The sequence below is a fragment of the Vidua chalybeata genome, chromosome 2 (genome assembly GCF_026979565.1).
Source record: "Vidua chalybeata isolate OUT-0048 chromosome 2, bVidCha1 merged haplotype, whole genome shotgun sequence".
NCBI classification, from domain to species: Eukaryota; Metazoa; Chordata; class Aves; order Passeriformes; family Viduidae; genus Vidua; species Vidua chalybeata.
Genome location: NC_071531.1, coordinates 10,260,110 through 10,283,604, shown reverse-complemented (window position 1 = coordinate 10,283,604; position 23,495 = coordinate 10,260,110). Strand labels below are relative to the sequence as shown.

At 34.3% G+C, this 23,495-nt stretch overlaps 1 protein-coding gene across 1 annotated transcript in view; it reads right to left on the bottom strand.

Moving 5' to 3' along the window:
• The window catches only part of LOC128783063 (dystrophin-like), a 74,597-nt gene that overhangs the window by 37,353 nt on the left and 13,749 nt on the right, over nt 1-23,495 (bottom strand). Inside the window, exons 4-12 of the mRNA XM_053933674.1 lie at nt 20,217-20,362; nt 19,067-19,279; nt 16,594-16,707; nt 15,306-15,461; nt 12,784-12,954; nt 10,683-10,865; nt 8,989-9,123; nt 8,078-8,227; nt 2,184-2,345 (exon numbers count right to left, since the gene is read on the bottom strand). Of these exons, the coding sequence (XP_053789649.1) occupies nt 2,184-2,345; nt 8,078-8,227; nt 8,989-9,123; nt 10,683-10,865; nt 12,784-12,954; nt 15,306-15,461; nt 16,594-16,707; nt 19,067-19,279; nt 20,217-20,362 (1,430 nt within the window). The remainder of the gene's footprint in view (nt 1-2,183; nt 2,346-8,077; nt 8,228-8,988; nt 9,124-10,682; nt 10,866-12,783; nt 12,955-15,305; nt 15,462-16,593; nt 16,708-19,066; nt 19,280-20,216; nt 20,363-23,495) is intronic.

Genomic DNA, 23,495 nt, shown 5'->3' with positions numbered 1-23,495 from the left:
CATCTTTCTGATTATAAATTCCCCCACATGTTCTTTTCGAAATGCAGCACATATTGCTGAATGGGTTGCTAAATCCCTCAGCATGGCTAAACTGATCCCTGCCCAGAAAGCAACAGCACTGACTGAAAGATTCCCATTCCAGCTGTGCAGACACTATTCTAGGTACATTATATGAATGAACTGTTTTCAGCTCTACAAAATAATGGTGCAAGCAGAGCTCCACAGGAGACGTGGCCATTCAGGATGTGCCTATTCTGAAACTGGCTGGGGTGGCTCTTTGCTGGAGGAATGACTCAGTCTATGTACCCACATAAAAATGATTTTTTATTCCTTTTCCCTCTAAGGATTTTAAAGAGATACACAACTGAACTTCAGAGAACTTCAATATTTGCTTTAGACCTGTTCAGTTGTTAATTAAGTTTTTTTTTCATTAGGTCTCATTGGCACCATAAAATGAAAACATGAAATGGAAAAACTCAGCAGACTCTATGCTGGTTTTCCCACTGTGGATATAGTACAATCAGGTGAACAAGACATTGGACAATAAAATCTCCAGAAAAATAACAAGTTCTACAAAGGCACTGAGCTGAAATCTTCTTATGAGAGTGTTCTAATTAAGGTTGATTGGGTTTTGTGCTGCTTCAGTTTTTGAAGTTCTGAATAATTTCCTTTTACACAGTCTGTAGTAATTTCCAATATGGTACCTTACAATGCACATAAATCAGGTGGATCCATGGGACATGTGAAACATATAAGGGTCCAAACACAACAGAAAAAAAAAAGGGACATTTTCATATATTCTTTTTTCTTATATATTTACTTCATATAATTAGAAGATGAGAAATTAAAGTAATAGATCGTTTAAAAATGCTATTTTTTATCTCATTAAAAAAATTGCTTACATCATTCATATTTCTCGGAAGAACAAAAGTAATTCAAGAGGGTCAACAGATAGCTAATATTGTTTAGGATTCAAACTGAAACAATTTTTACTAAGTCTGATATTATAGTGATATAAATTAGAAGAAAATAAAGTAGGATAAAAAATATTTTCAAAATAAGACTGAATCCAGATGTGATCCTATTTTCCAAATATAGCATTTATAGTCCCAACATACACATAAAAATATCTGCATGTACCTCCAAGCACACACACACAAAAAGAAACTGAAAGATACATCCATCTACATGTTAATTCAAAAGACATATTAACATTTAAAAATTATTTTCAGGGGTGCATATATTCAACTCTGAATATATTTAAGATCATCTAAGGTACTCTATACAAGATTATTATTGTTTAAAATTTGTTTAGAACAGGCATATAATATAATAATATATTATATTGTTTAGAACAGGCATGCCAAGAAACCCATTTTTGAATATCTCTTCTAATATAATTACAGAATCACTCATTTTCAACTTCCCTGTAGCTGTTTTTCCCTGTTTATTTTCATAATCTTACTGCCTAAATTTAGATGGAATTAACAGAGAAATTGATGTATATAACATTGTAGAGTGTTGATAGTTTTATAGCAGAGATGTTTGGTTTTATTTCATTCATATTTTTACTCTCTTAATGCTTCAGTAAAGCAGACCTTGCGGAAGGAAGGAAGGAAGGAAGGAAGGAAGGAAGGAAGGAAGGAAGGAAGGAAGGAAGGAAGGAAGGAAGGAAGGAAGGAAGGAAGGAAGGAAGGAAGGAAGGAAGGAAGGAAGGAAGGAAGGAAGGAAGGAAGGAAGGAAGGAAGGAAGGAAGGAAGGAAGGAAGGAAGGAAGGAAGGAAGGAAGGAAGGAAGGAAGGAAGGAAGGAAGGAAGGAAGGAAGGAAGGAAGGAAGGAAGGAAGGAAGGAAGGAAGGAAGGAAGGAAGGAAGGAAGGAAGGAAGGAAGGAAGGAAGGAAGGAAGGAAGGAAGGAAGGAAGGAAGGAAGGAAGGAAGGAAGGAAGGAAGGAAGGAAGGAAGGAAGGAAGGAAGGACTGCTATACAATATAAATCAGAAGGAAAATATTACTTTTCTAGGAGAGTAGCTTAAACTTCTCAAAGTAATCCTATACAAAATTTGCTTGCACTTTCTATCTGATCATGTTGCAAATCCCCTTTGATGAGAGGCTGAGGGACAACTAAACACTCTTTGGTTAATTAAGAAAACTAATAAACACGAAAGCTCAACTTGTGTTGCACTTACCTGTGCTTCCTGAGGGACCTGTGCTGCATCCACTCTGTCTGCAGTGTAGGCTGTTAACTGTTTGTCAATAACAGCCAGAGACTCTTGGATCAAGCGCAGGGTTTTGTCAGTCTCCTGTGCAGATTGAATACTCTGCTCAAGACTTTTCTGTCTTCTCACGGCCTAGGAACAATGACAACGTTATCAGCATTCAAAGTAATAAAGCATATAATATACTTTTTTCTGCACTTTTTTTTTTCCCCCAAAAAAATGTTCAGGCAAAGAATCAGACACGGGATTCCTGACTTGTGCCCATCCACCTTTTTGTAGGATAAATTGCGCATCTTTTTGCCACCCATTCAGTTTTCTCCTTAAGAAACAAACAACACTCAGATTGCACAGACAAGTTCTAAAAAGCAAAGGATCCCAGAAAAAAAAAAAAAAAAAAAAAAGTGTAAACTGAGGATTTCTATTCAGAGTGCAAGATGGCAAAGCTGCACAAGCAAACCATCCTGACAGTGCTGCCTTTCTTTCTGAGGCAGAGAGGTCCTCCTGATCTTGTTACATAATTCAAGAGACTTTGTTTACTGAGAATAGGGTTACTGTCATCACAATCCTATCCAAAGCAATCCACCTCAGTAAGTGAGAAGGATAAAGACTTTGTTGAGCTGGATTTCTCTTATATGAACCATAAATAGCTGTTTGGAAGAGGCAATGCCTACTTTCTTCTCCTGTGGGAAAAAAAAAAATTAAGAAGTTGAATCTTGCTTCTACTCTACCAGCAGTGCCACCATGTTTTTTTTACACAATCCTTTTTTGGAGAAGGATGTTTTCCTTTCAAAGGAGCTCAGTTTATGGTTTAACCAATCAGGACAATAAATTCTCCATCCAAGTTGTCCTTAGAACACACATATATTAAACTCTTCACATAAATGAGTCAACTTTAAATAGTATTTGCAACACTTTAATAAGGCATTTAATGGGTAACAAACAACCTGGTACATTCTTCCATCTGTCATTGTGTCTACCCACAGACTCATATTTTATTTGGACCCCAGCTACTGCCTAGCAGAGTTTCTGCACACAATAATTACCAACAACTTCAAATGCAGCACAGTTTTTCTGTGTACAAGTCCAGCCATATTGCTTCCCACAGAATAAGGTGACTAACTTAATTTGACATGAATCAAAGGTGAAAGCAAGCACCCTTTAAATAACATTTCTAGGTATCCTGCCATTTTTCAAGTCAAATCACACTTTTTCTCTCTGATAATCCAGCTATACTTTAATTTGATTTCATACCCATTACAACACTCTTGCCTTGAACAAAAATATCTCTCAGCAATTCAGTGAGAATATTTGATATAGCTGCACCTTCTTCACAGAGCTCAGATTCTCACAGAGCTCCACATATGACAAATGAAGAAGATGATTTCTTGTGAACATTCTTGCTAGCTGTTTGACTTAGTTAAAGGATAGGAATCCAAGCAGTATTTTCTATATTTGTTTTTGTAAGCTGCTTTGTGCTATTTCAAAACAACTGATCAGATAATCTTGTATCACTGCAAGTTCCAGGAACCTTCTCTGGAACTGTGCAGCTTTGCCTATCAGACTCATGCTGTCAGTGTTAATGGGAGCACCTAAATCACCAAGGTATTATTACCCTACTGCAGTATTAAGGCTTTCTACTTAAATTACTTTTATCTTCATCTGATTTGAGATTTTAAAATAAAAACCTTCTCAGCCTATTCAAAGCAGTGAGCTTAAAAATCACTGCTTCCATTTACCTTGGCACTACTTGCTGCTGATTTGGAAGCCTGGCCAGGACACAGACTCTCTATCAATCCATCTGTGTCACTATTAGTGGTTCATCTGTTTATTTGTTTCCTGAAAAATTATGGGTTTTCTATTCCATTGTGGAAAAAAAAATAGATAGCTTAACAATGTAGTGTGTAAATGGGTCTGAGAACATAACAAGAAGCTCCAGTTTTGCTAACAGATCATACTCAATAAAGCTGAAGGCTTTGGGCTCTAAAGAGAAGTGGCTGACAGTTAATTGCTAAATAGAAAATCTCAGGAAAATAAACAACAGTTTAATTATTTCTGAGCCAGCAAAATGTTGACAGCTGTCAAGGAAAATTAATTCAAAGAAAAAAAATCTGCTGTTAGGCACTACCAGAATGAAAGAGAAATGAAAAAAAACTATGGAATAAAATTTTTATTTAAGTCTCTACAGGGTGTTTATAGATTTTTAGTGTTTTGATGATAAACATAACACTTTTTATGATACGATGTCCTGCATAAACAGATTTACAATTTACCAGAGGTCAATGGTAAAAGCAGGAAATAGCAACATTGCATATTTTCCATATAAAATGCAGTTTTAATGGAAAGGACCATAGTTAATTCTTTGATGTTGAATGTTATAATGTTATATTTATAGATATTGACACTTTTTACTTAAATAATACATTTCACCTATTTAATGACATCAGTCACACATGCAGTTACTAAGATGTTGGTTAGAGTTTTAAGGTTAAAAACAAATAATGTTGTTGAGGCAGTGCTCAGTATTTGGGCTGCTGAAGAATAACAGAACAAACTCTTTTGAAAATTATAGCACATTTACTACGGGGTATATTTATTTAAAATGCAGAAATAAATTCATGAACTATCTTATAAGATAATGGAAAAGGGTCTGTTAAGAAAGGCAGAAATCTTAGCTTGTTGAGTGGTTTGTTTTTTTTTTTTTTTTTTGTCTCAGTTATACTCTTGTTATTGTTGCCACAGGAAAAGTTTAAAAGTTAGGAAACTTTAAAATTCCTTCCTAACTTGTTTAAATTACTTTAAAATTTAGCCTGACTCTTGGTGATATAATGGTTGTGACTGAGATATATCAGAACTTCTCTGTACCCCTCGCATTAAATTCCAAACACGTTAATCTCCACTTAATCTCAGAGTGGATTCATGTTTGTGCTTAGAGGTTAATTCGAAACACATTTTTAAAAAAAATTCAAAATACTATTTTTCGACCCATGAATTTTTAATGCCCTCCAACCTAGAACTAAATTTTCTGCAAGTTCTAGGAGTATTACCCAGTGTGCTTATTGAGTAAATGGCTACAAATATTTCACCTCCCAGCCATTAAGTGATATTCAGCCTTGATCAACTGAATTCCAAAACAGCAAACTATACCAAAGAAGACTTTTCTATCTCTTTAGGTTATCACTGCCAGCAGATAATGCCTCAGAACTTGTAAAAGTAGCCCTCTTAGCAGCTTTCAAAGTAATTACATGGACATGGGGCATGAAATAGTCTTTCTCCTCTGGAGAGGAGAGCAAAACAGAAAAATTATGTCAAATGATGAATGTGTGCTCTTTGAAAGAAACCAAAGATAATCTTCAGGGGAGTCCTAAAATGAATTCAAGAGACAGGACCAAATAATAACAATTCAGTCTAGTGTAAAGCCCATGTGAACAATAATGTTTTGTAAAGTTTTTTTCAAGAACAGTCTCAAGAACATCTGATTGACATTTCCAAAGCTTGCTGGACAGGATGTAAATCACTTTAAGCATTGATAGTTGCTTGCAATATTAGCTTCAAATTCTTCAGTGTTCCTTAAATCCCATATATAGAGTTGTAAGAGAATCAGTCCTTGAAAAGTAAGGATACGGTATACCTTGCTATCAGTCAGCCCCAAATGTTCAAAAGCAAACTAAACATGCTCACTCTTTGTTAACTAAAGAAGATAAGGCACACAGACATGAAGCCATTATCTGCCTTTAAAAATGAATCTCTATCTCAGCAGCAAAGCTGCATTGTCTTGCAGCATCATTCATATAGAAGTGGGTTGGTTTGGTTGCTCCATTAGTAGTGAATAAATATTTCACATATCAGTTTCTGCCCACATGATCTTATTGTCTCAGTAATTACCCGCAAAATTATTCAAATAAAAACAAGTAACTCAACCACTTTAGGATTGCCAATTAGCCTGTCTGAAGAAGTGACCTTGAACATGAGTTGATTTGTGTTATGTGCTTGCAATATATTTTTATACAAGGAGAATGCTGCCTGAATTTCAAGAGACTACACAAACAGCACAGAAAATTCAGTATCGGGAATCTATGAAAAAAACCGCCACGTTTTTCCACTTCAGATTCAGATCTCACCGTTAGTATTTAACTACTCAATATCTGATCAAGCTTTCAAAGAAGCTTTTAAAGAAGACTTCCACCCCAATTTTTTTCTTTGAAAGAAATTGGAGATCACTGAATACATTTGTAATATATTTTGCCTATATACTCATCCAAATTATTTCCAGAATTTCACACAACATCTTCATTATGTGCTTTTGACACTAAATCTCTGAAGATTTATGAATTTTGATTTAACATCTATGAGTGATGACTGAATAATATTTAACTACCACTCAAAAAGACTATTTGAAAATGTTGTTCTCACACGCTGGAAGCCTTCTGTATATTCCTAGTCTTTTAGTCAGTAAAAACATAAGAAATACCAAGAAGCAGAATTCCAGAGAGTGCATCTGCTTTTAAACAGAAGTGAGATGTTAAAAAAAATAAAGGGCTACAAAAAGAGAAGGTATACAGAAATTTATATTTACTTTTCAGACACTGTCCAGCCACACAGAATTATGTGAATGCCTGCACTGCACCAGAACTACCACCAGGCTCTTTCCCTCCCCATCCTTCAAGTTTATTCTCATAACAGCCGAGAATCCTCTTATAATTTTTATTGTGGTGTTTTTACTTCCACTGATTTCAAAAGCAAGTATATTTCTATCACCACAAAAAACCACCTTTTTTTTTTCATTTTCATGGTAGATTGTCATCCTTCTAATACAGCTGCTTTCCAAAAATGTGAACTTGTTCATAATTTATATCATTGTAACTGAGTAATTTTTGACAGTATTCACAGCTTATCTTCAAGCATGTTCTGGTTACAGTCATAAAGGGGCTGTCTACATCCTTTGCTAGGTCTTTCCCTAATAATTCTTTCTGATCTTCACCAAAGTACTGAGCTGATAGTTATAGCATATTGTTAGATTTGGCTCTCCTTGTGTTACACATTTCTCTACTGAAGTGCCTTTTTAACCCCTTCATTTACACAAAAACACTTATTGTTTAATAAAAAAATTATCTGTAACAGCTATTACTCATAATTAGTTTTAAAATAATTTGCTTCTCACTAAGAGTTTTGTCAGAGAAAACATCTTAAATATGCAATTAAAGATTAAATCCACTAGAAGGTCACTCCAGTTTGGAAAGTTTGGGGTTACCCATTTTACTGGTTTTGGCTGGGACTGAGTTAATTTTCTCCACAACAGCCTGTAGGGTTCAGTGGTTTGTATTGCTGGCCAAGACAGCATTGATAACGCAAGGATGTTTCAGCCATTGCTGAGCAGGGCTTCCACAGCACCCAGGTTTTCTCTTTCTCACTCTGCCCTTTCCAGCAAGCAGGCTGGGCTTTGAAAGGACACAGCTGACCTGAGCACCACACAGGGCCATGATCAACAACAAAAAGAGGTGGGGAAAAGCACTTCCAAAATTGTCATTGCATGGGGACTGCTGGTTGAACATTAGTCTCCTGGAGGTAATTTCTTCTGCATCACTTGCTTTTACCCCTTTTTTTCGTTCCCTTATAAAATAATCCTAATCTCAATCCATGAGTTTTCTCACTTTTGCCTTTTCTAAAATCTTCACCAAAGTACCAGGAGATGTGAAGTCTTGTGGTCCTTTGCTGCCTACTGAAGTTAGCCCACCATACCCATGAAACCACTTCTAATGTAAAATTGTGTTTGTGACTGTTTAGGAACTGTACCAACAAAATAACTCTTTTATTTTGTAAATGGTGTTAGACTGTCCTTTACTTAACAAGACGATCATTAACTGTACCTCCTGCTGAAGTTCTTCCCACCGACTATTGAACTTCTCAAGTTTCTCATTGATCAATTCATCCAAGATCCCACCATCTGTCAAAGTCTGAGCCAGTTCCCGAATCTGGTTGCGATTATCTTCTGGATGTCTCATTAAACGTTCCAAAGACTGAAAAACGTCAAAAAAAGTAGTTTATTTTCCCTTTTTGTAAATAAGGTTCTACAAAGCAATCCCAATTTGCCTTAAAAATATAAGAAAAAAATTTCACATTTCATATACAATAAAAGTAGAGAAAAAAACGTGAAATATTTATGTTCCATGCCTTGACAAGTAATGTTTTGTACTATGTATTACAAAGCACAAAGATTTTTTTATATAGCAAAAAATTTACTGCTTAATTTCAAGGATGTGGACTATGCCTAAAGAGTTCCGTGACAGAACTTGTACCTTAATATTAAAAACCTGCTTGAGTATCTAAATGGATGAAATTCTATAGCAAAAATGGATTATCAATGCAGTATTTTGTATTTTGATGCACTACAAGCATTAATTTAATTTCTACTGATTTTAAAAGCTCCATGATAAAAATTAAGAATAATAAACAAAGTTGCACTGCTATGATGAAAACTTGCCCTCTCTGAAGCATTTAACAACTTTTTGACTGACTGAAGTATTTTTTTTTTTAAGAATGTTTATTTTATCATTACCAGTACTGTCTGTGACACCCAGCACAACACATTTAATTATTGTTTGATTTAGGTGGATTTGAATTCAAAACCTCATTTGTTGAATCTAGTAAGAACTTAAGAGTTTTGAAATATTCTGCACCTTGTTCATGGGTGATGTTAGTTCATAGTTTGTTTAGAATGACATGAAATTTACCATTTATGAACACATCTGATGTGGTTATTATTGAAGTCAGCACTTACATCTAAACACTCAGAAATCTCTTCTGCACCTCCCTGGACATTTTCAGTTGCTTTGAGTTTCATTTCAATCTCATTCAACCATTTATTTTCTGCATCCAAATATGACAATAATTCGCGCCAACATGCCCATACCTCCTGATGAAGAAAAGGTTTATTTAGATTGAAAATTTCACAGGAAATTTTTAGTCATTAAAATACTGAAAGCATTCATTCCCAAAGCAACATTTTCCCCAAAGCAACATGGCTGATATCTGAAGCTTATGGGACCGTGTAGTTGATTTTATTTACCAGCACTCATCTGATCCAAATTAATATAGAAGACAAACATTATTTTGATTAAACACAGCAAAACCACAGAAAATAATATGAAAAAGTGAACTCTTCTGCAAAACACAACTTGAATCTTCATTTTCATGTATTATCCATTTTATATGTTTTCTGTAAAATTTTCTTATTTAAATATAAAAGTGAGCAGAATTTTTAAAGACCCATGTTAGAAATTTATGTCTTTATTATAAAAATGCACTTAGAGTCCTTATATATTCTATATATTAATTGCTGAAATCACAGGTCCATAAAATGTCAGCTTTTAAGAATTCAGACTGAAATCTCTATGGAAATTAATTCTAAACCACATTTAGTGCAATTTATAGATCTTTTAAGTGCTCGAGTACTAAACATAATGTTGTGAAATGTTCTTATTCTCCTGAAATTAAATTATTGTCTAATATTTTATTTATGCAATGCCTGAAGATACTTAAATAAGCAGATAAAAATGGCACTTTATACACAAACAAAACATTTAAATTATCCATAAATAATCTTTTTTGTTCCTTTTTTTTTTTTTTTGGTACAATTTAAAATAACGTTATTGAAATGCATTACACTCTTGGCAGATCAAGCTTTCCAGAGCGCAATTCATCTCAGCCAACTTTGCTCACACCAAACGAGGGTTATAGAGGGATGTTAACATGCAACAACACATCACTGATGATCAGAGTAAATACAGATTACCAGTTTAGACTACACACCTAATTTTCCACAGTGAAATTTAGACAACATAAATTTTACTCTGGTACATTATCTTCCTGTATGAGGTTAGCTCTTGCAAATTATTCACAAACAAAATTTAGCACTTGCACCATTAACAAAAAAAATTATACCTAATTCGTCTATAGTACTGTATAAAATTAAAATAGTCCCATGGCAAGAATCTGCAATGGAGTTGGCAAAAATGGTAGGGTCAACTCAAAATGCATGAGAAATATTCAGTTTGCCAGCAGAGCATGTGCTATTCCCATGCTGAGATAATATCACCTGACCAGCTCCAGGGCCACTCAGTCAAAAACCTTAGCCATGGAATAAACTCTAGAGGAGCTGATGAAGGGAACATCACAGGGCTGCTACAAAGCCAGATTCCTGGCTTGATCTCAGAAGGGATAAGAACATTGAGCAGCCATTGTTGTCTCTGACCTAAGAACCACGTTTCAGTTTTCTCTTGCAATACAGCTCTCCAGCAGATATCTCAAAATAACTTTGTGTGTAGCTCATAACATGGGGTATTTAGTATACGGCTCATAAAGCGAGGATAGCCCTGGGCTACCCACGATCCCATTTGATAATATAGCTGTGCTCTCCACCTTACTTCCTGCAGCTAGAAGGGCTATAAATACATGACTGACAAGATATCAAACCTCCAAAGTCTTCCACTTTCCATTCAGCCTGCTGCAGAGTTGCTGGTAGCTGGTAATTAGAACATCAAGCTCCTTTTTCAAAGCCTCATGAGCTGCAGGTGGAGCCTTTGCTATAAAGTTATTCACGGAATCTGTAATAAGCTTCACTTTCACTTCTTTCTGCAGGGCTTCCTCCTTTGCTCTCTGGAAAGGAAGAAAAGAGAAGATGTAGTCCTGATTTAAGAAGGGAAGTTATTGCTAATAAGTATAAGCATTCTCTGACAGAATTCTAGACACACAAACAACACTACAACAAAACAAAACATAACAGGAGACATTTAATTCCCAGACTTTCTGAAATAATCTTGAATACATCTAAAAAACTTTGGTTTAATTTTGTTGCCAATACACAATAATCAATACAATTTAACATCTCACAATGATCTAGTATTCTGGAGCTCTCAGACTAATGGAACCTTTCAGTACTTATTTTTTCCTCCCAGAAGTGCTCCAAGCACATTTAGCATCCTAAGTTATGAACCACAAATGACCAAAAAAAGAAAAAAAAATCTGTTGTGTTACAAATTCATCTATCCAGATTTAATGGTAAAATCACAAGAATGGCCAAAAAAAAAAAAAAGATACTTTTTGTCACTATCATTGTCTTGCATTTAAAAAGAAAGACAGAAAATATTTTTTTCTCTATTGTATATCCCATGCTTTTGCTCCTCCCTCCCTTGTTATATGGTCTCATGAAAAAGATTTTCATACCTAGTACTGTTTCCTCTGAGTGTTTTCTGGTGTCTATGACTGGAATCATATCACAACTGGAAACATAGTGATGCTATAAAAAGTGTCATCAGTGCCTAAGGGCCTTCACAGGAATTTACAATGAGAACTCCCTGCCCAAAAAACATCAAATCAAAACCATATTCCTGACAACATTTTTTCCCTCTCTGGGTCTGTAAGTTCATGAACCAGAAGAACTGTGATCAGGCTGCCATTGATAGAGGAAGTTTACAAGGTTGCTCTTGACTTTCCTCTTCTCAAGCTGTGGGAAGAAATGAGCTGCAGAATGAACACAAAATTCTGGTCCAGATTTTCTCTGTTGTGACCTCATGACAAATGATCTGATAATTTCCTAGGTCAAGGTGCCACAGTCTGAACATGGCTGTACTTCATCTGGGTACAGAATATCTACTAGGAATCCATAAAGGTGATTGTATATAAAACTATACATTTTACCTGTTTTAATATGCAGTGCAATGTATAAAATTGAGTTTTGCTATTTAGTTACTAAAAAAAAACTCTAAAGCAGATATTTAATTTTGATATTTGTCTCATTTACAATTGAGTTGTTCCATAAATTTCCTTATATTATGTGTACTCTGACTGGCAGCAAATTATTTGTGTCAGTAAATAAAGAGATCATCAGTTGCATGGTCTGAAACTCTCAAACACTAGAAAAAAACATGGAAAATGAACAGTTTACAAACAAAGTGTTCAACAGGTTGTCAAAGCTATATATATGATGACAATCAGGTCATAATCTGGCTTCCGGAATAGCACAAGCCAAACAATTCACCTTTGAAATAAGAAATAATCCCACATCCAGTGGCTTTAGCAAGAGTGTATTCAAGCATGTATCACAAATTAGTCATTTTGTCCAAAGGCCATGTTCATCCCACATGAAGGAAACATTATTAATTGAGATCAAAACATGCTCTTTCTATATTCCTACATTTAAGATATAGTATTCATACATAGCACACACCAAGATGCATCCTAACGTCCTATTTTTTTTCTGCTCATTCTAATCCAAAGATAAGACATAAAACTGATTTCACCCTACTGCTGCTAACAGCCAAATTTTAGGAATTATTCCTTAATTAAAAGAATGTTGAAGCTACATCCAAATCAATATCCAATAAAGCAAATAGGAAAAAAAAGCAATGCAGTGTTGAAGAAAATCAAATATCTTCTAGCATATTCCAAATAGAAATTGCTTTAAACCACCTAGATCTGAAAAGGCATTTTCCTAAAAGAAAGAGTAGACTTTCTTTGCAATGAGAGCTTTAAAAATAAGTTTGAACACAGCTTAAGGAATTAGTTTATCTTTTACCTTCAGTTCCTCAACAGCTTTCTGTAACTCATCAGGTGTTTTATACTCAAAATCTCTTTCCAGATATTCTTCCTCAGCTTGTGTTATCCACTCGTGCATCTCTGACAAATCTTTTCTGAGACTCACAGTCTTATCCAAACCACCTTTTAATGCAGTCTTCTTAGCATAGGCCTTTAGGAAAGAAAAGATTGAATAGTACTTGAAGTAAAACTACTGTACAAACTTGAAAACGTTTTAGCCTGAAAAGAATCAAATTAAATCCTATAATAAAATTGTTGTTATTAGGCAGATGTTAACTAGTAATTAGGTAGATATTAATAACAAACAATCAAAAAAGTACTACATTTGTATACATCCTTTTTTAGCAAATCATGGCTCTGCAGAATGAGTTTGTTGTGATACTAGAATGAGAATCTACACCATATGCTGAGGTCATCAGAAAACAGCTGTGGAAAAGAACATCTCCCAGGGATTATCTTCTGTGAAATGTAGAAAGAATAACCACAGGAGATTTTGAAAGCACATTCAAGGATGAAACTAAAGGCTCTTGAGCTATAAAGTCAGATGACCTTCTAACTAGTTCAAATGCAACTCACTAGAGAATAAAGCAATATGCATATCTTTCTTCTGTTGATTAAGTCATTTAAGAATGTCTCAGAAAGGTGAATACCTTAAAAATAGGTAAGGAAAAAAGCCCAATCTCCTAGTGGAAGAAACTATTTATCTTAAAGGGGAAAATACTACTGTTAAATCATCTGCCAATCACTAAATGGGGGTCACATAATTGTATTATCCAGCTCATGTATAGAACTAGAACTAGATAATAATTTAGATCAACTCCATCCCAAACCATTCTCTGATTCTATTCATTGTGCATTAACCTCTCAAAATTGTTCCGAATTGTGCATTTACCATCTTTCAACAGTATTAAGAAGTTTGCATCAAAAACAGTAAGTTGTACTGGTGCCATTTCTCAGAATTGGGCTTGCAGAGCTTATTGCTCTAATATTCTGCTCTGTGGTGCTGCTTCAGTAAACATTATTTTCAGTAATATCAGGAGAAATTTTCTTAGTATTTGGTCTTATTTCTGACATTTATTGGTTTGTTACTCATCCTTGAGGACTGGCTGTTAAACATAAATGCTGTTCTACATAAATGTTGTTTAACATTTGTAGAACAAAATAGAGCAACAAGCAGCAAGCATAAAAGCAGAATTGTATGTGGCTCTGCAAAATTGCCTCTTCCTCAGTCCCAGCACCAGAAGAGAAGGTAATCTCCTATCACCTGAAAAGAGCATCTGAATTGCAAATGACGACTGCTAATTGCCAGCTCTCACAGTCATATTAACTGCATGTATATCAACCCAAGCTGACTTTTCCAAGTCTTTTAAGAAACCTCTACAAACCAAACTGATTTGTGTATTTACTATTCATGTATTTTAATAGCTGTTACTGAAGAAGTTGTGTTAGAAATGCCCACTGGGATGGAATAATTTGTGCCTCGTATTGAATGAAATTATTACAGACAGATTTTCAGGGAAGTCTGAAGAGAACTGTGACAGACTTCTTGTAAGGTAATACTTGAAATTTCTGTGAGAGAAATTCAAAGGTATCCAGCTTATTAATATCACAAAAAAAGGAATTAAATACTCCATGGTAGTGAAAGGGGAAAGACTACAAAACTGGATCAATGAAATGTCTTACAGATTTCAAAGATCACCTTTTTTTTATGTTTATAAAAAATATAGAGAGAATATTTTTCACGTGTAAAGTGAATAATAAAAATTTCAGAAAATATTATACTTCATTAAAAGGTAACACTTTTACAAAAATTTACATTAAAAAGGTAGACAAGAGAAAGTAGAAAAAATTTAAAGGTAATACAACATAAAAAAAAATTATTTGAACTGTCATAAAGAATAAGAATCCAAATGCCATCAGTGAAATAAGAGTAATTTTTGGCTTCCTTACTCTGTAAAATTATTTATTAATAATGCCTTTAACTAAAATAAAAGAACTGTCCTTTCCTGTTATGTCCCATTCTCTCAAATCTGTGTGACTACTGGAGACTAATTTATACACATGCATATGTGCACGTACTCTTAATTCTGAGTTATTCAATTATGAACCCTTCACTGCTTTAATGTCATTTTTCATCCAGAGTAATGACAAGCAATTTGAACAATGTACAAGAAAACATAAAACTAAGTACAGAACTTGATTGTTTTGGCAAATGCCTAAACAACACCTTCAGAAATCTAGTTTTTCAGGAGCCATAAATTATACTGCTGTTAGCTCTATTAGTATATATCTTTGTTATAAAAATAGTAAGATATTGTGCTATAAATAAATATACTTTACATATACTGCTACAGGCTAAATCACAGTCTGTATAATATTAGTTGAATCAATATGTCTAAATTCAGTTTCATATTTACTACATATGATAGAAGGACAAATTCTGCCAATGAAAACCCTGATGATTAATTTAAAAAGAAGCATTCACAGCAGGAGGCTTGGTACCTGTTGGCAAATGTGGTCCCACTGAGCATTGAGATCCTTTAGCTCTGACTCTATTCTGGAAGCAAATTCTGGCTCTGCTTCACTCTTCATTTTCTTCCCAGTCTCATTAACACTGTTCAAACTGGGCTGGATTGTCTGGATATCATTTACTAAAGCCTAAAGGAAGAGCAGTAGTTTAGCAAGCAGAATTCACACAAAGTTTCAGATATAGTATCCCTATGAAAATATGTCTGCATGAGATTCTGACTTGTCTGGGATCCAGATCTCCAGTTAAATGAGCACAATCAACAGACTTATCTATGAAAAGAAATTTAAAAGGAATGAGCAACTGTAATGTGGCAAGCTGTTGTGTACCAAATAAACTTATGTAATTTTTAAATTTTATGTATGAACTATAAATATATACATATAAAATGTTATGGTACATATATCTCTTAAAATGTTTCCCTGCTGTTGGTTGAAAACATGAGAAATACCTAGATCTTTTATTCACATTTCTGAAAGAACATTCCACTATAATGCTGAAAAATAGCTATAATTCTTATTTAAATAATGGCTAAGAGAAAGTATGAGAGAACTTGCAGCTCTGTAAGATCACTGTGTATGCAGTGCTTCATAGTATTTACACATCCTGCCAGAACATTTACAGGACTTGTAAATTCCATTGGTTATATAGACAGGGGCCATTATGGATTACAAGATTCACTGCACTTACACACTCTGTTGGGACAGGAAGAAGAATTTGTAAACCCTGTGATGGAAGTACCAATATTTCATGATGCTTTAAAAATCTGCTGGGATATCATCCTGGAACTTGTAATTTTATTGAAAAAAGAATGGATATAACTCACAATACCTGCAAGTTCTTTTCATACAATTTGAAAAGTTTGTAAATCACATGAGTAACAGATACAGAAAAAAGATCTTTTGGCACAGATTATACAGATTTTTAAAAAAATCAACACTCATAAGCTCAACAAAGTAAATAAACAGTTGACTTTAGAGGCTAGTTACATATTATTTTCTGTATTTTTTGGTGCAATCCTGCTATAAATACATTTTTTAAAAAATTGTCACTGTGTATCTCCTTCTGGTATTAAAGTTTCCTTTTTTTAACTGATTTTTCCTTCAAACCTAGGACATGCAAAAGGTTCAAATACACTGCAGAAGGCAATCCCCTGCCTAAATGAATTTATTTTTAGGAAGAGTAATCATTTGTGTAACTTCTGTATAAATGCAGCTCATAGAGAAGAAGTGAATAACTGCCAAGCAGACAGGTAATACTCACTGTACATTGCTCAAGTTGCTTTTCCAGTGCTTCTGAGTCTCCAAGGGCAGGCCACTCTTCCTTCAGAAAAACATCCACTTCAGCCATCCACTTCTTCAGTGTTCTAGTGTCATTCTGTGTATTAAAAAGACATTTAATTGCATTACACAAAATCTGACTGGCAAGAGTGTAATTCATCCTGACACAACAACTAAAACTCATTGCAATGTAATTTCAACATTATTGAACTGCCTGAAAATACAAACACAGCAAACAAGTAAAACCAATTTTACCTGGGTCCATCATCAACACTTTAACCTGCACTTTGACCATTTCTGACCAAGTTTAATGTGTCTATGAGCAGACAACCTTATAGCTCTCAAATTTATGCCTTCTAGATATAATTTGTGTTTAGATACTGCATGCTTGTTCGTTGGTTCCTTCTATGGCTTCAGATTACTCATACTTGGCATTTAATTCAGGCTCACCCATCAAATGTTCTGTGCTTTCATTCAAACTTGAGACTCCTTTTGGAAGTTATATGCTTTAGTGACAATTTTTCTACCAGAACACAACACACAAAAACATCTTTACTATTCAGAAAGAAAAAAGCCAATGTAACTGAAAGAGATTCACTTCAGAAACTAAAATCATAAAATGACTCAATGAGTCCTTTCAGAGTCTCTCACTTACTGTTTCTAGCATTAGAATAGGAATATTATTTCCATAGCCTTTATTTTACTCTTTCAGTTAACAAAAAAATCTGAACATCAAATACTTGAAAAGAGGAAATGCTACCAGTCCAGGCAACATTACAGGTAATCTAATAACTTGAAAAGTAGAATGAAATTTAAAAAATACCACTTAAAATTAGCTCAAAATGTCATCTTTGATAATCAGATGCATATATTAAAATAAAATACATATACAGAAAAAAACTCTAGAATTTTTTTTCATCAAACTGTTTTTATCACTAATGAAATACATATCAATATTACATGCTGAATGTAAAGCTGAAATAAAGCACAAAAAAGGATGCTAGAATAGAGACTGTGTCCTAAAATGTATACAAATATGCCTTAGTAACTATTATGAGACAAGTAACCAAAGGAAACATTTCCCTAATGTGACTGATATACTTAAAAAAAACACAGGCCATTATGGAAAATGAACTGAATTAATAAAATTAATCATACAAAAATTATCAGTATACTCCAGAATGGCAATTACCAAAACACTGTTGAAATATCTACTGTGCATCCCATTATCCAACAGTAAAAATAGTTCAGAATCATATTTCATGCTGAAACTTTAATACCTTTACAAGAATACTTTTAGTTCATTAATGTGGTAAAATATTTATCTGGTGGGATTTACTTAAAAAGAGATAAGTCTCCTGCTACCAATGAAGATCAAATGTATGACTCGCATTTTTAATCGGATTGTAAATGCATTTTGTTTATGAACACTGATTTCATCATATCCCATACTGATGCATTCCATAAATTACAGCAGCTAAAACAATAATCTGTATGAGAAGTCATTCAACGAGCTGAAAAGAGAATGACTTTTATATTAGATGTGTACCAGAGGGCTTTCAACAATAAATATAAGGGGTAAAATTTGTGTGCATCAACAGCTCATGCTGCTTTGAACACTGCATCACAGTCATGATGCTCAGGACCTTTTTAAGACCAGTGGGAAAAGCTCTACATTTGGTGACGGGGTCAGAGTGAAGTTAGGAGGCAGAGGGGAGGGAAAAGACAAAAGTTTGAATTTCTTAAGCAAAGTGCCCTGCTTTTTTTATGTGACACTGTTTTGGGAGTAGGATGACATCTGTGAGGAGAGGACAGGTGCTGTCCTGAGCTGGACACAGACAGTTCCAGCTTCCCCCTGTACAATCACCACAGGACACAGCTGATATTGTGATGAGCTAGTGATGCTCAGTGGCAACGTAGTTAAGAAAGGGCAAAAATGTCAGACAGACAGAGGACAAAAGTAAAAAAGTGAGAAACATCTCTGCAAAAAGTGAGAAGCAGCCCCACAGACACCCAGGTGTGGTTCCAATGCTGCCATTCTAAATACCTGAAATACACTTCTGCTTTCTGGAAACTGCCGACAAGATACTACTATATTAAAGGTGACTTTAATTATGCAAGTGAATTCATTAAAATCAATATGGTACAGCTACTTCAGATGCATGAATAAGTGCTTCAGCTACATTGAAAAAGAAGCAGAGGAACAGTATTTGCAATTTTTAATGAAATTAGAGCTTTTTGCTAAATAAACAACATAGTCAGAAACAGCCACAAAATCAGAATTCAAAGTAAAATCTTGTACTCATCAAAATCAAGCAGACATTTAAATAAAGTTTTTGTCATGTTTTGACATCTCACTTTGGTGTTAATTCCTGGAAGAACCTAAATGTGTTCTGCCTTAGTCCCACAGCAACAAGCCATCAGGTATTAGCAGAGGCTGAAAAAGTGTGATTAACCTGGAATCGCTGGAGTTTGGTCATGCGCTCCTCCAGCTTCTGGCAATGCTCTGCCAGCTGTGCCGAGAGCTTCTTCCAGCGGCCAAGGACCACCTCAACCTCGGATCGGTAACTCTGGCTGACCTCTGCAGGGGCTTTCCTGGACAGGTCTTCCACAGTCGTGCTGAGATAGGTCAGGCCTTTCTGCTGCTCTTGCAGAGAACTTTGGAGAGCCTGTGAATAAGAAGAAAGTGTAATTCATGTGCTAGGCAATATTCTTCGTTTCACAATCAAAGAGGTCATCTTTGCTAAAACATGCAATGACATAATTTACTGAGCAATCTGAAATTGCTTTTCTCATACAATGTAACTTTTTTTTTGTTGAACTGAGAATATAACCAGAGGTATTTATACCTGTTAATAGATGTGATCTACATACACTTCATTAATTTGAGACAGAAATTTGCTATGGCCCTCATAATGACACTTTCAAAAGAGCCAGAGAAAAGAACCAGAACATAGAGAAAAAGAATAAACTTAGAGAACTGATTCTGTGAGACAACATTTTTTATAACTTCTCAAAACTTTTGGAATTCTCAGCCCAAATTTACTTAATCAAGTTTTTGTTTTTCTATAATCTACATTTTATTTCTGAATATTCATCAAACAATATGTTCATTAGCTATCCGAGAGTAGAAACTCTGTCAGACATTGAGATACAGGGAAGGTTTGTACCCACTGGCAAAATTTGTTCCACATTTGTATACTTGTAAATTTGACAGGAAACCTGTCAAAAGACTATGCTGCATTTTGCAAATCAGAATAGTTTTCATGTCAGCACTGGAAAATGAAATTACCTAAACCTATGTTTCATTACCAGAATTATCATCAAAGGAATATTTTATATACCATGGGGACAAACAAGGGCTTTTCCTTAACATTTTCAATATCTTATAAAATTGCTTTCAATGGTGAACACCATTTTAAATTCCTTAACTTCAGGAATCAATATAAGCAAGCAACCAACGTCTCCTGAAGCCCTGGCCTAAAACCAAAATGAGCATTATTTACTCAAGTTCCACAGGCTTCAGCAGCTTCATGTACCAAACTAGAGTTCTGTTCTTCTAAACTTCTCATTTGAGACATTTTTGCCCACAGCTTGATCACTCACCTTGAACTCCCTGAGTCTCTGCTCCATGATTTCATATTCAGCAATTGCAACCTGAGGCATGGAGAGTTTAGTTTCTGACTGCTGCATCCACACAAGTATATTGTTCATTGTCTCCTTGTAGTGTGCAGGAGGCAAACTGTCAAAAACTACATTCAATGGGGAAAAAAAAGGGAGGGAAATAAAAGAAGGAAGGAAGGAAATAAAACAATTTTTCGCTTCACTATTTGGTTTGCTGACAGAAGACACATGATAAAAGACCAAGCCTTATTGAAGTCTACAGCTGTTTTGCAAGAGATTGTATGTATCAGATTGTGTGTATCAGAACTATAAAAATAATTTTGGAAGCAAAAATATTTTGAAAAATGAACACATTGCTTCTAATGTTTTCTATATCTCTACCATTTTACCATGTGTGCCATTTGACCTCATTATTATAGGTCAGAAGACAACTTACATGGTCAAGACAACTATTTCAAGACACTATGTGTGTTCAGAGATCAACAAACCATTGTACTTAACCTACAATCTTATTTCAGAAATGTCTTGAGAACTATGTTTATGTGTTCAATGTTTCTGTTCAAGTAAAATGTTCCATTTAAGATATCTGTTAAAAGCTTAGAAAATTCATCTTAATTCTGCAATAAAGTTGAATTTTATTGAACTGTGCTTATTCTATCAATATTACGGCAAATAGACAACATCTGGCACACACATAAGCAACTCATTAGCAGATACAATCCCTCTACCATCAACAACAGTTGCCTCTACACTCACAAGAAACTGTGTAGACAAATAGCACGGCTGGTTGGAACTTAAACATTTCCAACTTGTTCATAATAATGAAAAATATAAAAACTAAAAAAAAGTTACACCCATTTGTATCTCCTGTATCCTCCTCAATATTCTCTGGTGTTCCACAAAGAAATGTACATAAAAATAATAAAGCTGTCTAAAAAGTAGTTTTGACAAATAACACAGTTAAAATTTTTAAGTGCAAGCTTGCTTGTATCATACAGTAGCGCTTGGCAGAATGTACTTCAGATTTTAATCTAATTTTTTAGTTGATCAACAGAATGTCATGTGAAACAAACTTATATTTACAGTCAGATATCATAACAACTTCCCAAAATCAGGACAACCTCTCTTGTGAAGAATGCACATTGTATAGCATACTTTCCTTATAAAAGACTTGCCTGATGTGATTTATCACATATATCTGGGGATTTACAAAAGATAGGACTTGGTACCAGGAAAGACAAGAATTTCTTCCCTTGTGAGGTATTTTTGTACACAGAAATCAATAGTAATATATTCTTGGAAATACAAACCCAAACATTTTCCATCTCATTCAGTAATATTTTAAATATTTTCTTTCCTTCATGAAATTTGTATTGTCTTTGACTCATTTTATCTAAGCAATACCTACTTTACAATAGAACATACATTTAAACTCTTCACTCCAAATGAATGGAGATATAATTTCAGCAGCTCACATATGTAAAAGAATTATACAACTCTTAACTGCAGTTTTATTTAGAAATATGAAATGGACTTTAGTGTTGTGATGTAATGTCTGACTTCTCTACGTCATTTTTCCCTTTAAATGAAAAGCAAATCTTATGACTAATGTATCAATTCATGCACTTAAGTAAAAGAACTGCTGGTTTTGGTAGTACTGAAGAGTACCTCAGAACAGATGAAGACTGCTATAGCAAATGCCATTAAATTGCACCAAACTCTAATCCTGCAACTTTACCAATAATAATAAAAATTTTAAAACCATGCACACACTGCAAAATATTTTATTCAATTGTAATGAGTTATGTTTTCTACTATTGGATGGGCTAATTGGATTAGCCCATCTACTAAGGCAAATCCCATCAAATGGGATGGCAAATGTTGATTTAATCAAACTAGAGTCTTTACAATTTGGTTATTAAATATTAACTTTAGAAAGCATCTTTAAGTAGAGTGTAACCTTAGTTTTCCCGTTTCACTTTTCCAGATTACTACAGATTATCAATAATGAAACACTTTTTAATTCTTTAAGGTAGACAATGTGTCACCATTTTCATCCACAAGGAAACAGGTTAACTTTTAGGATGGTACTGAAGATCCTTTATTATTTTAGCAACACATGATGGAAATAGTGAGAATTCAGTGACGTTCCCACAGTGGGATTCACATTACCCAGTTATAACTGTCTAAATAATCTAAATCATTTATGGCCTCTCTGTGGGCAATATGAATCTCTAAATTCCCCATGCTAATAACATAAATCCACATTAAAGACGTGTTTCTTTTTATCTTAAAATTTGCTTTGTGATACTAATATTTATGGACTAAAGTACATCCCCACAATAAGCAAAGTTCATTAAAATGGATTCTGCTGTATTATCTAAAAGAAAAAAAAAAAAAAAAAGAATTGGCAGAGAAAAAGATCTAGTATGTCCTCAATATGGGCCTATCTTAGATATAGCAAAACTAGGTCCATGGCAGAACTGTAACAAAATATCACAGAGGGAAATCACAAATGTGTTATTGTAAAATATCAGAATGCAGTTCCCATCCCAGAATGGAAAAATGTTTTTGCATTAATCTCTTCCACTTGTAGGGAATGCATTTTGGTGTGACTGACATTGTAAGCCCTGAGAACTGACAGGCAAATACATTTGCACTTGCATATTTCTTTTAGAGAAAGTCTATACATGTGGAAACAGAATGTTCAAATAGTTAGGATTTATGTCTAATAAATAGAACTATGTAAACATGTGAAAATAACTTTTCAAGTAAGTAAAATACTTGCTTGTTTTTGCTCACTGCTTCCATGTTTTTTGTGACCAGGTTTTTCAGTCATAAATAGTTTCCCAAATCAGAAATGGAATGAGAATACAATTATCTCAACAACTATCAAATCACACTGGATATGTTGCAATGTGTTGCTCCTGCAGTCATTACAAATCCCACTGTTCATCACACCATCGTGAAAGGCAATAAATATAATCTATGGGACTATTTTATAAAGACTTATTCCCTGAAATAAATTAACAAGATTGAACTTCATGAATTTCCAATAAAAACCTCCTTAGTAGTAAAACCAGGTTGATGTTTTCACAAGTTTGTTTTACTTATGTTGTAATACAAATACTTGAACCAATTCATTAATAGGTCTTTATTCATAAAAGATTCCCTTCTAAATTTTTAACCAGAAAGTCTCATAAGGAATCTTGTGTAAAACTTCATCAATGCTATGCAAATGATTTAAGTCTTCCAATTCTC